Here is a 14093-nt window from a genome sequence, read left to right as displayed (position 1 = left end):
CACTTTTGAAATGTAAATAAAGTTTTGTTGTTCCCTCAGCCGTAGCCTCCTCCAGCCCTGTTTATCAGGCAGACTTCAAAGTGGCACACTGACATGTGGCTCTATCTCTCCCTTGCTCTGTGAAATAGGGTCACAGGCGGCGCTTGGCTTTCACAAAAACTTTTCCCTTTCATGTCAGAACCTAGTGGGTGAGAGGAACTAAAGGGGGCCATGCCAGCCAGCCACCCACCCGCTATCCAAACTGAGACACACATCGCACCTCATCCACTGCGATGTGTGTGTGTGTGAATGTGGATGAGAAGTCTGTGTTCGCTTTTCTCAGCTGGTCATTGCAGCAGTTAGCCCTGCCCATGTTTTGCTTGGGTGTATCCGTTTCGCTCGTTGTTTCTGGTATCTCATGAATTTAGTCACTTAGCTGCTCACTCTCTGTCTCCCTCTTTCTCTCTCGTCTCTTTTAGCCGTGGTGCCAGTGTGAGAGCGCCCGAGTAGCCCCTGCTGAGCTTGGGACTGCAGCAACAGGACAAAACACATAAGAGGAAGAAAAATACAAAGGGGGAGTAAGCCGGCAAAGGAGCAAGGAGAATCAGAGGAGACGGCATGTTGGTTAAAGTTGAGTTTAAAAGGCAAGCCCGACTCTAGAGGAGAGACATATTGATTCACCCTCTCAGCTCACAGAAGGTAAAGAGGCAGAGTTGCTCATCCGTAGGTTGAAAGATTGACAGACAGCCAAGAATTCAGGGTATTGGTCATGACTGCGGGCCTGCTGCTGGGAGGATAGAGATCAGATTAATAGCATCTACAACGCAGCCTCCATCCTGATCTAACCCCATCTCTAAACAACCCGTCGATCTCTCCCCCTCAGCCATCACTGTAGTCCACAAAGTCCACTGTGACAAGAGAGCTGAACCCTCATACGGGCTAGTTTACCAGGCTGCAGCGTCCTGTGAGAACAAAGAGTGACCTCACGAGCTGTCGCTGGAGCAGGGAAGAGACACTCACCCGCCGCGGGGCTTTAGAGACGGCGGCCTTTTAACCAAGCACATGGGCTGTTGATGAAGAAAGATGGCAGTGAGACTGACAGGCGCCACCCCTTCCTCTCGGCCACCCTCCCTCCCCCCAGCGGCCGTGGCTCGGACCGGTTAAGGTTGGTCTGTTGGCATCCATCGCAGCATCTGCAGCAGCTGGCAGAGCGTGGGAAGGAGCAGTATGCAGGAAACTGATGTACCGGCCACGAATGCCTTCAAAGGTAAACACATACAATGGACAGTGGTCTGTGTGTGTGTGTGTGTGTGTGCGTGTGTGTGTGTGCGTGCATGCGTGTGTGTGTGTCAGCCTGCATTAAAGAAATTACTGACAGTGCCCTGTCAGGTCAGAAACACTGTCAGTACAGCTGGAATCTTTAACACAAAACGGACTTTGGTTGAGAATCACAATATTTTTCAACAATCAGGTTCAAAGTAAAGTTTTCTATAACAAGCATAATGATTTTCAATCATTTTTAAATCTGCTAGATACTCGATAGTACATACTACTTGTAAGAGGAGGATGTAGAGGATATGCTGTTTATAGAAAAATTCATTGTGTGACTACATGCAGTGTTCAAATCTTAAGAGCTCCACTTTTAATTAGGGATCAGTCTGGTTTCTTGAAATAGGATTTTTAGTTGGTGGTAGTTAAGTTCTGAGGTGGTGAAAGATCAGCTGTTGTGTCTACACGCATGGCCATCCTGAACCCAAACAGGTTCCAGAGGTAATCCCATGTAATCATGTTACATTAAAAAAAAATCAGCTTCCATGTGTTTAAATGTATTAGATACCATCTGCTGTTTCATGTTGCAACTGATTGGTCACAAGCAGCATCTATAAAAGTTCAGCTTCTTCTTATAACACAGTGGAGCAACCAAAATTTTGCATGAGATGTCGATGAGATGGCAAAATTACATAAAAGGATTTTGATCATATTAAACTGCATGTATTAAATCGTATTAAATTTGCCCAATTTTTAGAGATTTTTACTAAGTCCGGTGCTCGGAGATCTTGAGGTTCTGTTCGGGGTTTTAGGCTCACTAACTGTAAGGATAAATGCTCTCCTGCTCTCCAAACAACACGTGGAACTCTGAACTTACATCCTGAATGGCATCATTTCAAACAGTTTTTAAAGAAGGGTCAGTCATGGATGCTTCTCGTGTTACACTGCTTTGCAAATCAGCTTAGGCTATCCATGCTGATATTTATTCCTTTACAAATAAAACATTAACTCTAGTTCTATAATTTGGCAAAACCTCAAAAGAATAAGTCTTGTGTGATTAATGTTTTCTGTGCATAAGTGTTTGTGTTATTTCTTAAGAAGGAAACCCCACTGAATTTGAAATTCTGAATAGAAACCCCACTGATTTGAAACCTTGCACAGACTGAGAGGGGTCTGAGTTATTTTGCTGTTGAAAAGGGCCGGCCAATTGTTGAGGATGATAAGACTGCACCACCAACTGTCAGCACCACACTTTGTAGTCTGATTTTGTGGTATTGCTAAATGCAGTGATAAATCATACTGCATTGATACATGTTTCATGTCCAAAAAGACAACATTGTTTCTGTGCATCCACTTGACTCAATCTCCCAAAGCTGGTAGATCATGTGACAGAAAGAAAGAACAAACTGGCTCTTGGATGGAAGAGGCAAAACAGGATCATGAAGTGAAGATCTGTCATCTTTACAGCTTTACAGTCTATACAATGAAAGTTGAATGAAGAAAATAAGGATACATGACTGAAATGAGGAGTAGTGTCTGGGATGATCAGGATACAAATTCAAATTAAATTCAGTTCAATTCAGTTTTATTTATACACTGAACAAAAATATAAACGCAACACTTTTGTTTTTGCTCCCATTCCCCATGGGATGGACGTAGAGACCTAAAATTCATTCCAGATACACAATATAACCATCCCTCCCAAACAGTGGTCACAAATCAGTCCAAATGTGTGGTAGTGGCCACATCTGCTATATTGAGATAATCCATCCCACCTCACAGGTGTGCCACATCAGGATGCTGATCTGACATCATGAGTAGTGCACAGGTGTACCTCAGACTGCCCACAACAAAAGGCCACCCTGGAATGTGCAGTTTTGTCTCACAGCAAAATGCCACAGATGCCACAAGCAATGAGGGAGCGTGCAATTGGCATGCTGACAGCAGGAATGTCAACCAGATCTGTCACCCGTGCATTGAATGTTCATTTCTCAACCATAAGCCGTCTCCACAGGCGTTTCCGAGAATATGGCAGCACATCCAACCGGCCTCACAACCGCAGACCTCGTGTAACCACACCAGCCCAGGACCCCCACATCCAGCAGGTTCACCTCCAAGATCGTCTGAGACCAGCCACCCAGACAGCTGCTGGAACAATTGGTTTGCACAACCAAACAATTTCTGCACAAACTGTCAGAAACCGTCTCAGGGACGCTCAACTGCATGCCCGTCGTCCTCATCGGGGTCTTGACCTGACTCCAGCTCGTCGCCGTAACAGACTTGTGTGGGCAAATGCTCACATTCGATGGCGTCTGGCACGTTGGAGAGGTGTGCGCTTCACGGATGAATCATGGTTCACATTGTTCAGGGCAGATGGCAGCTGAGAATGTCCCAGTTCTTGCATGGCCAGCATACTCACCGGACATGTCACCCATTGAGCATGTTCGGGATGTGCTTGACCGGCGTATACGACAGCGTGTACCAGTTCCCACGAATATCCAACAACCTCGCACAGCCATTGAAGTGGAGTGGACCAACATTCCACAGGCCACAATTGACAATCTGATAGACTCCATGCGACGATGTGTTGCACTGCATGAGGCAAATGGTGGTCACACCAGATACTGACCGGTTCTGGGTCCCCAGACCCCCAATAGCGCAAAAAACTGCACATTCCAGGGTGGCCTTTTGTTGTGGGCAGTCTGAGGTACACCTGTGCACTACTCATGATGTCAGATCAGCATCCTGATGTGGCACACCTGTGAGGTGGGATGGATTATCTCAATATAGCAGATGTGCCCACTACCACACATTTGGACTGATTTGTGACCACTGTTTGGGATGGATGGTTATATTGTGTATCTGGAATGAATTTTAGGTCTCTACATCCATCCCATGGAGAATGGGAGCAAAAACAATAGTGTTGCGTTTATATTTTTGTTCAGTGTATATCACCAAATCACAACAACCATGCACTATATTGTATGGCAAACACCCTAAAATAATACAGAACTTGCACTTGGAGACAGTGGGGAGGAAAAACGTCCCTTTAACAGGAAATAAACTCGATTGAACCAGCCTCAGCTGTCAGCTATCTTTTCAGCAAAAGAGGACACGCAGACAGATGTTGCAGTTTATTCCAGCTGATTGGCCATCTGCTGAGGTTGAAGCTGGATGGAGCTATGTTGAAAGTACACATTTTATGAACCACTTCATGAGGTCGTCACCTGAAATGGTTTCCCAACACTCTTGGAGGAGTTCCCAGAGATGCTGAGCACTTGTTGGCCTTTTGCTTCACTCTGAGGTCCATCTCATCCCAAACCATCTTGATTGGTTTTAGGTCAGATGACTGTGGAGGCCAGGTCATCTGGCTCAGCACTCCATCACTCTCCTTCTTGGTTAAATAGCCCTTACACCGCCTGGAGGTGTGTTTGGGGTCATTGTCCTGTTGAAAAATAAATGATGCTCCAACTAAACACAAACTGAATGGGATGGCATGTTGCTGCAAGATGCTGTGGTAGCCACAGTTGTTGTTAACTTGCGATTTCTGAGGCTGGTGACTTGGATGAATTTATCCAGCACAGGATAAATTCATCAAATTCATCAGACTGTCCTGGCAGCAGCAGAGGTGACTCTTGGTGACCACCCCAGGTCCTCATGTGAGCCAGTTTGATGGTTTTTGTGACTGCACTTGGGGACGCATTCATAGTTTTTGCAATTTTCTGGACTGACTGATCATCAGTTCTTAAAGTAATGATGGACTGTCATTTCTCTTTACTTAGCTGATTGGTTCTTGCCATAATATGAATTCCAACAGTTGCCAAATAGGGCTGTCAGCTGTGTACCAACCTGACTTCTGCACAACCCAACTCCACAAATGAACCCTGAAAAGGTACACCTGTGATGTGAAAACCATTTCAGGTGACCACATCATGAAGCTCATTAAGAGAAGGCCAAGGGTTTGCAGTGCTGTCAACAAAGCAAAGGGCGGCTACTTTGAGGAACCTAAAATCTAAAGCATTTTGTTCTTTGCTACATATTTCCATATATCTTGCTTCATACATTTAATGTCTTCAGTTTGTATCTACAATGTAAAAAGTAGTAAAAATAAAGAAAAACCATGAAATGAGAGCGTCCAAACTGACAAACTGTATATAAATTGTCGCGAGTTCAAATATTGAAGGAGGGCACAAAACAACACTGGTCCAGAAGAGTTAAGTCAAACAATGATTTATTGAGCACACACATGGGAAGATGTATACTGCAACACCAGCATTGATCTTCTCCGAAGAGCTCAATTCAGAATGGTTTCATTCATCAGGGTTACGCCCCCTCATGCGTCACAAATGAACATAATATGCATCAGTTACAGTAAATGGTCAATCTTAAGCCCCTAAAATTAGACAGAGAAGTTCCTCTTTCTATCACACCTTCCATACAAGGCAATAAACTTCAAGCCCTATGGGTCTCTGAGGGCTGGTTGTTGACTCCGGTCATCTGTTACCAAGTAGACTAAAATGCAGTTAGAAGCTAAATGAGTTAAGGCCTCAGGCCTGGCACATTTCTAGATTATATGTGTATTGTAAGCATGTATGCTGTTATCCTTCTATGCTCTAGTCTCTAACACAATAGATTGTGAAGACGTCGCGCTTCACAAAGCTTAAGACCCTCTGTAGACTAAGCAACAACTCTTAATGAGCACAAATACTATGCAATGTGTATGAAATACTTCTGGCCGTACCTGTAATAAAAGTTAACATAGTGGAAGGATCCTTAAATGAACATCTTCAATAAACAACTCTTAATGCAATATCAATACTGTAAGAAATATTATTAATAGAATAATGCTATAAAGAATGTTATTAATGCAATTGTAATAATGCAGGTTATATTGTAGCAATAAAATAATTTCCTCTATTTCCACAAAATATAATATGAAAGAATACATCACTTCTGTACTCTCGCACTCCAAGCGCTTTAAACAGCATCTCAGCCATTTTTTCTACATCTAAGTGCTTTCTGTCTACCACTCACACTCTAGTGAACCCATTGGGAACAACTCGAGGTTAATATCTTGCCCAAGGATACTTTGGCATGCTGAGTGGAGCAGTTGGGGAATCGAACCACCAACCTTTCTCCAACCACAACCACCCCGATTGATCTGAGTGATTTGAGTCTGATTTAATGATGATTCAGTTAACATTTTCTTTCAGCAACCATCCTGTCACATTATGAACAACTAAAGAGAATTATTTGTAGGTGAGGTTATGAATAATATTGAAAATTTCATACATGGTTCAAATCAAGGTCAAGGTCAAGGTAACTTTATTTATACCCATAGGCAAGGTAAATGCCTATGGGTATAAATGCACCTGACCGCAGTGGAGTCACAGCCTGGAGAGATTTCAGACACAACACACTTACACGCATTACCCTCTTTGCAATTAAACAATTGTCTATTCTTTGCTGACTTATCTCTTCATGCCCGTGTATGCAAGTGTGTTTATGTGAGCATCTATTACTTCTATGACATTTATGAGAGAAATCAGACAGGTCATATTCTTTGAGGTGAAGACTTTAGTGTGCTGCAGAGGGAAAAGCAGTGGTCTGTGGAAATAATAGGCACTGCGCTGCCCACATCATTCACCTCTGTCGACTTGAGCTGAACGCCTTCTCATTAAAACGCAATCACTGGCTCCAGTTATTATTGTTGTAACTGAAGTTGTATGCAGGCCTGCAGGACACGAGCAGTTTTTCCCAAATTCAGGTTCAGGTGATTGAAAACCGACAAACACTGGTGGTGTGAGTGGTTCTGAACACGTGACATCCCGACTCCCTATAGTGAGATCACAAGAGGAGTCTAAAACACAGTAAAATGGTATGATCCAGACATAATGAACCATATACAATTTAAAAGAATAAGGCTCTATTTCTTTTAATGAAATCTACCAGAGCAACAGTTTTAGCAGAATTATCACAGTCAATGGATGAAAAAAAGAATGAAGAATGGAGAAGTGTAGCACTGAGTCACACACTCGCTTCATTTTCTTTGTTCCTCCCATATGGTGAGTTTTACAGTATCATCATAAGTTTTAATCCTCTCCTTTCTCATTGTTTTTAAGCACTTCATGTTATTGCTGCACACCTGTCCTTTTCTGCTATGAGACAACTCACTGCCATTTGCCAGTCTTTTTGTGCTGCTGCTTCTCACTCATTACTGGAGGCTTCAGCTCTCACAAAGACAAAAACGAAAACAGATGTGAGCCTCAGTCATAGTTTTTCAAAGAATATTAAGCGAGCGATTGAATTGGCTTCTATAGAGGAGTGTAGTGCGTGCTTATGTTACAGGTGTAGTGTTGCCGGGCAGACTGCAGAGCTGAACTTGTGAGGCTCTTTAAAATGCAGTGGCGTATTGATTTCATTTCATTGTTTAATTAGCTGTAGTTGCAGACTTTGGCTTCACTGTGTGGACAGGAACACTGTTAACAAGTGAAAAACTTAATTTCAAATACAATATTTGTTACTTTTTATGCTTTATATTATTAGCAGGGGGGATAATCAAAACACAGCAAATGTTTGCAATAATGAGGTTAGCAAGTAACTCAAAAGCTGACCTAAACACAAAATTTCAAACAGCTACTTCTGATGTTGGTGGATATTATTATTATGGTAATCTCAGCAACATTGCTATGAGGACAGAAGCTCCGCCCAGATGTTGTTCAAACCCTCTATTTGCAAGGGACAGCCAATCAGAAGAAAGTTGTCTTAAAGGGAGCCCTCAGCTGAATGCTTCCATTCTGCTTATGCAGCGAGCTAAACATAAATGGCTTCAGTGACCACTCAGGAGACCGTGTCACAGAACTTTTCCTGATTGTACCATTTGTAATATTTTCATTCTTGTAAAACTGTAATACCAGAAACAGAGTAAGGTGCACTTAGTATCCATACAGATACATAAATGTTACATTCAATATTGTTATCATATGTAAACAACCAATACAATATCACAACATCAACAATAAACGGACATAGAATGCCAAATAGTGTAGCGAATGCCATACACCGCTATGTTTTTTCATGCTAACGGGCAAAACAAAGCATCAACAGCTATCTTACACCAGTAGTGTAACAAACTCTATAAACACAAAGAAAGGTCATCACTTGATTGGACAAGGTACTAATTCATTCCACCAAGCTTACAGGTTATGCATTCCCAAACGCATTAGAAACAGGAATTGTCAGAGACACAAAACACCTGGTCAACCCTGCTGAGTGCTAGGAGCAAAAACTCCTACTCACCCCTTACCAGGAGCTTCTGCTGTTGACCCACTAGATGCCAGGCTTTTGCCACGAGCAGGCCAGGAATAAACATATTTGGTGACACATCTATTTAATTACTTACAGCACGGATGACTATGACCCGCCCCATAACAAATTTATAACATACTTGAGAAATAATCTGAGGGGCAGAATAGAGCTCAAATGGCCTGTTTCATTCAATAGTGGTTAATGTAATAACCTTAGTTAATATACCAGCATTGCGTATAAGATGCATAAGAATTTTTTTTTTATTTAGGACTCATTCAAAATTATTTCATTAGAGGCAAAGAATAAATAAGAGCACTTAAAGTGCAGCTTTCTCGGAAGGGTAAAGGCTGCACTAAAACTTTGATGTTTTATGAAGTTTTTATTATAACATGCTGATGTTGGACCTTTGACCCTTTAAAATTATATGTCTAAGCCATATGATTGGAGTAGATTTAGATGAAATCTTCTGTAAGCTTACAAAAACTTGAGATTTTAAGATATATTTATGCAGTTTTTGATTTTGCAAAACTTTAATGTTGAACAGCGCTCTCCCTTTCATATTATATATATTACACTTGTTGTAGTTTTTAAAAAAAATTTCTAGGTCAACTTTGCCCTTGGGCACTAACAATGAAGGTCAAGGTCATATATTAGGTACTCCTGTTCCCAGAGGCCTAGGCTATTGTTGTGAGGTTTGAATATAATCCATAAAATATTGTAGGTAATAGAAAGTTTTTACAGATTTTCCCATTTACTCTGAACTTGACCGTGAGCCAATTTTCACTAAAATTAAATCAGCTCGAGCTGTTATTGGTATCTACCATCGCACAAAATTTGAGCGTGATACCTTGAAAACTGTCGACATTAGACTGCTAACAGACAGATTACATACTCTGTCCCTTTGGAGGGGAGGAAAATGTGGTACTGGAAGTGAATATAACAGGATTAGATCTCAGTTCTGTGCTCTCTGGTTAAATAAGGATGTTCTTTGATAAACAGAACATAGACCAAGTCACATGGCAGCAACTCACCGCATTTAGACATTGAGAAGATGATCTGCTGCTGCAGTTCAAGCTATTTGAGAAAGAAAGGGGATTTAAGGGACTTTGAATGTGGAATAGTTGGTGGTGCCAGATGGGTTGATTTCAGCATTTCAGAAAAACTCCTCAAATCTGCAGCAACTGTGTGATGCTATCATGTCAATTTGGACAAAAAACCTCTGAGGAATGTTTCCAGCCTCCTGTTGAATCTGTGCTATGAAGAATTAGAACAGTTCTGAAGACAAAACGGGTCCAATCTGTATTAGCAAGGTTTGCCTAATAAAGTGGACGGTATGTGGCTTTTGAGATTTTTTTTTTTAACCACTGGTTCATTATGACTCATATCTTTATTATCATGTGTTGTCATATGTTCAAATCCTCTTTTTATGAGGTCAGCCAATCAGAAGGAAGTTGGCTCAAAGGGAGGAGTCAGGGAGCTAAAGTAGTAGGTTTCAGAGAGTGATGAAGTGGGCCGAGGAGATGCAGGGGGGCCAGTGCAAGATTAAAAATAATTATTTTCAACTTTACATTATGTGCAGAAATTCTAGCAGAGGTGCTGACTAAAATAAGGCATTAGGAAGGAGCAGAACAGGTCCCTCTTAAAATAAAATCAATCTGTTGTTAATATTCCCATCAGGATCAAATCTGATTAAGTTTTCACCTACTGGCAAAATCAGGTTCATTAGTCAGTGTCAGCATGTTAGGGTGCGCATGCTGACCATCACAAACTAAGGTGGCTAGCATAATAAACCCTAACATGAGGCAGAAATGATCAGGAGCATCGTTCAAGCTCCTTAGGATTTGGCAGGTCTAAGTGCAGTTGTGTCTAAGTGAAGCAGTCCTCTGCGTAGTTTGTACAGTACATACGAACAAACAGCTTGTTCAGACATACTTATGCAGAGAACACACCTGTGAAGGTGACTGATGACATTTCCAAGAGAACTGTGTCTTTTCTTTTTTGTCTTCTCCTAGTTTTGGGTTTTAAAGCAGCTGCATCGAATTTCACATTCTGCCGCTTTCTCTTTGATTGCTGGGCTTTTTTTCTTTTTTTTTTTTTTGGTGGTGTCCCGCTATGTTTCTGTCGGCAATGTTAACCGGAGCACACACGGGACTGTGCCTCCTCCACTCACCACTGATTTGTCAAAGCAATTTGATTTGCAGCTGAAGTCGGCTCGCTGGCTTAAACAACCGAGAACACGGAGCGACTGACAGAACCTTTATTTCCAGGAAGATGGCATCTCCGGGACAGACATCCCACTCTGTGAGCTTATAGAAAACCCCAGTGAAGGACTGACTGAGTCACTGACAGATTGACTTATAACTCAGCTGGCTGTTCTCCGTTCTTCCCCACGAGTTAATTAAACTGAACACAGAGCCTAGCGGGGTTGGCATGCAGTGTGTGTGCTGTGTAGTTAAGATTTTGATTAATGCACTGGCCTCAAATCTACACACACAACCTCACACTAGCTTGTCCACACATATGTGCGCGCTCTTTTTGCTCCTGTTGTTAGAGTAGTCAAGTGCTGCATATACAGAGCGATCGCTCCAGAGCCGAGCCTTCTCTCTGCGCTCAAAGCACATGTATTACATAATTCATCAGCTGTGTGTATGGGTGTGCTTGTCTGGGTTTGTTCTGGTCAGTCTCCGCCAAGGCCCTGAGGGGGTGAAGAGGGGAATGAAGTCATCGAGCGGTAGTAAACAAACGCGCCAACATTCAGATGCAGGCAGACACCGGTGGTCGATAGCTGCAAGGCTAACGTAAGGTTTTGTTTACCACCGAGGGTTCGTGTCAGGTAAAACACACACAAACACACAGGCAGGTTTGTGCTTCTGTCTTTCTGAGGACACTCACTGACATAATGCGTCCCTTGTCTCTTCGCCCTAACCTTAAACATCACAGCTCAGTGTCTGACCTCGGTATTCACTCTAATTACCCTTTAAAGCCGTGTCTCAGTGTCAGAACGTGGCAGGAGATCTAGAAACGTCCTCGCTCCGAGCATCTGGAGCCCACGTCGGTTATAACAGATATTACACGTACAAGTACACACTTAAATCTTCTGCTCGATTTCCACGTTGAGTTTCTTACTCTGTGTGTTGCAGTCTGCGTGAAATAAGGAGAGTGCTGCTCGGGCAGATGCAGACCAAGGCCATGTTACTAACACTGGGAAATAATTTTTTAATCGCTTCTCACTATTACCGTTCACCTGGTTTCCCCTTGGTTGTTTCATCTTTGAGCCTATCTGTCAGTGTTTATATTCCTTCTGTCTACAGTACTTTTATTTTTTAAAATCTTCTTGCTGTCTGCTCTCTGCTTCAGCCAAGACAATCCGTTGATAGCTGACTTAAATTTTTTAATTAGGGTGCATGTACATTTACCCATGTCTTCCTCAACTGCTTCTATCTATCCCTATCTGATATCCGATTGGTGGACAGAGAAGGAGTTGACATTAAATGTTTAAAACTTTAGCCATCTATACTTTTATGTTCACATTGTGTGGAAGGAAACTGTCCTCCTATAAAAACAATCTGATTGGTTGTTTAGGTGAGCAGCTTTTTATAAGTAACCTCCAGGGCCATGTGAGACGGTAGTTGGCAGATGTCCCAAAGCAACTTACAGTATACATTTAGTGTGACTGTCTTTTGTCCTGTTAGCAATTAAAATGTAAAAAAGGAAATGAAGCATAATTATTATAGTCACCCGTGGAGGAGGTTGGGGTCGATGGTTAGGTTGACAAAACACTGGATGTGGGAGCCAGAGATGGACTACAAACATTTACGATGAACTGATTCATACATGGAAATTCTACATTATATTCCCATGTACAAATGATAAAAATCTACCTTTACCTTTGTTGCACTGATTCTTCTGCACTCCATACAGTCAGTCACAAACGTGCTCAAGCTGACCGAGGCCTTCCCGTTCTTCTTACACCTTTTGCATCTAGCGAACAGAAAGAAATTCTTTACAGGAAACAAATAAGATGACATCTTTTGTAAACTCAGGTGGTGTCGACTCCGGGATGGACTTGCTTGTAATTCTGCTAGGACGCAATGTGAGTGCAACTTTCATGCTTCTAAAAACCTGGGGGGGCGGGAATGACGTCTCTATTCATCTTCCTCAGAAAAGAGGGAGAAGAGAAGCAATGTCCCCTCAGAGGAACCAAAAGATAACCGTAATGGTGCCTTCCAAAAGTGGGAAAATCCCACTAAAACTAACCTATGTCATTTTTTTTCCCACCTACATTTTCTAACACTCCTTTTGCGTCTGTCAGTATAAAGAGGGGCAATACTGCAGAGTCACTCTGAGTCCCGACCGCCCTCTCTCTAATTCATCCTCGCTGTCATCTGCCTTTCTGCATTTGACACATTTTCTCACTCTCTCTCCCTCAGTGGTCACCTTCTTCTGTCCATCTCCATTTATCTCACTCTGGCTGTCATCTCCACCCTCCTCCCTCCTCTGCTCCGTTTCTTGCTGTGTGGTCTCAAACCACAAGAATCACTGATATGTTATTGACCCTGAAAAACAACGACATCACAGAGCTTGTCCAATCAGTGAGTGTTTCAAGACTTGAAATAAAAACGTTTCTCCCCACTACAAAAATTCAGCAAATCTCCCATTTCAACAACATGAATAAATGTTAGTATACACAGTAATGTTAGCCACTTAACTATTAGCAGCACTATTACCCCAAATACCTTATTAGCGTAGCATTACTAACTGTGTTGTAATTGTGAGCAGAAAAATGCCCTTTTTATTTCTAATAGTTTCAGACTGTTCAAGCTAAAACATGATGTTAACAGCTGAAAGCTAATCAATGAATTGATAGTAAGACAGATCCGCACAGGAAGAGGATAAGAGAGCAGGAAATATAAGCGTTTTAAAGTGTTCTGGTCCTGAGTTGAAGTTCTCTCAGCTTTGATGTGAGGCATTAAACTGCCTACCCAATGAAGCAAAGTGTGTCTTTGACTGACATATGACATGGTAGTAAACACATTAGAGGTTTACTGGAGCCTGGGAAGTCCTGTACGCCACCAGCTCTCAGTTATAAAGCATGTGGGGGAGGTTTTAAGCTCACAAACGTTCTGAATTTCTGTAGTTGTGTTGTTACATTATTATGAGACATTTGTGACATAGTCAAAGAAAATAAAGGCCATAATTAAGTCAGCATACATGATGCATTAAAGCCCTGTTTTTTAACTTTGATGATATGTTCTGGGGTGCTGACTGGAAACACTGGTCTGCTGCTACCAGTTGATACAGTCTTCATATCAGAATTTTTCTGGTTTTCTTGTATGTTGTCTTCTAATGACCAACCAAGGCTTGGATGATAAGGTGAAATGTTCCTTCAGCTTTCTAAGCACTACTTCTGAGGCAACTTAAGTCAAACTGGAGCTGAATACTTATTCAACACTTTATCTGTTTCTTTGAAAAAGCAAATTTCCCAGAGACAATTATCAACGTCTTTAGGCTTCGTACAGTTTAGCTCGCCAGTTTGA

General features: G+C 42.0%; 1 protein-coding gene across 1 annotated transcript in view; it reads left to right on the top strand.

The window, feature by feature from the left end:
• ldlrad4b (low density lipoprotein receptor class A domain containing 4b) overlaps positions 1 to 14093 on the top strand; it is a 264501-nt gene that overhangs the window by 84383 nt on the left and 166025 nt on the right. The window contains exon 2 of the mRNA XM_026185856.2: positions 459 to 1246. Coding sequence (XP_026041641.1) covers positions 1207 to 1246 — 40 coding nt within the window. The 5' untranslated portion in view covers positions 459 to 1206. The remainder of the gene's footprint in view (positions 1 to 458; positions 1247 to 14093) is intronic.

This window comes from Astatotilapia calliptera, chromosome 11 (assembly GCF_964374335.1).
Source record: "Astatotilapia calliptera chromosome 11, fAstCal68.1, whole genome shotgun sequence".
Lineage (NCBI taxonomy): Eukaryota > Metazoa > Chordata > Actinopteri > Cichliformes > Cichlidae > Astatotilapia > Astatotilapia calliptera.
This window is presented reverse-complemented; position numbering and strand designations above follow the sequence as displayed.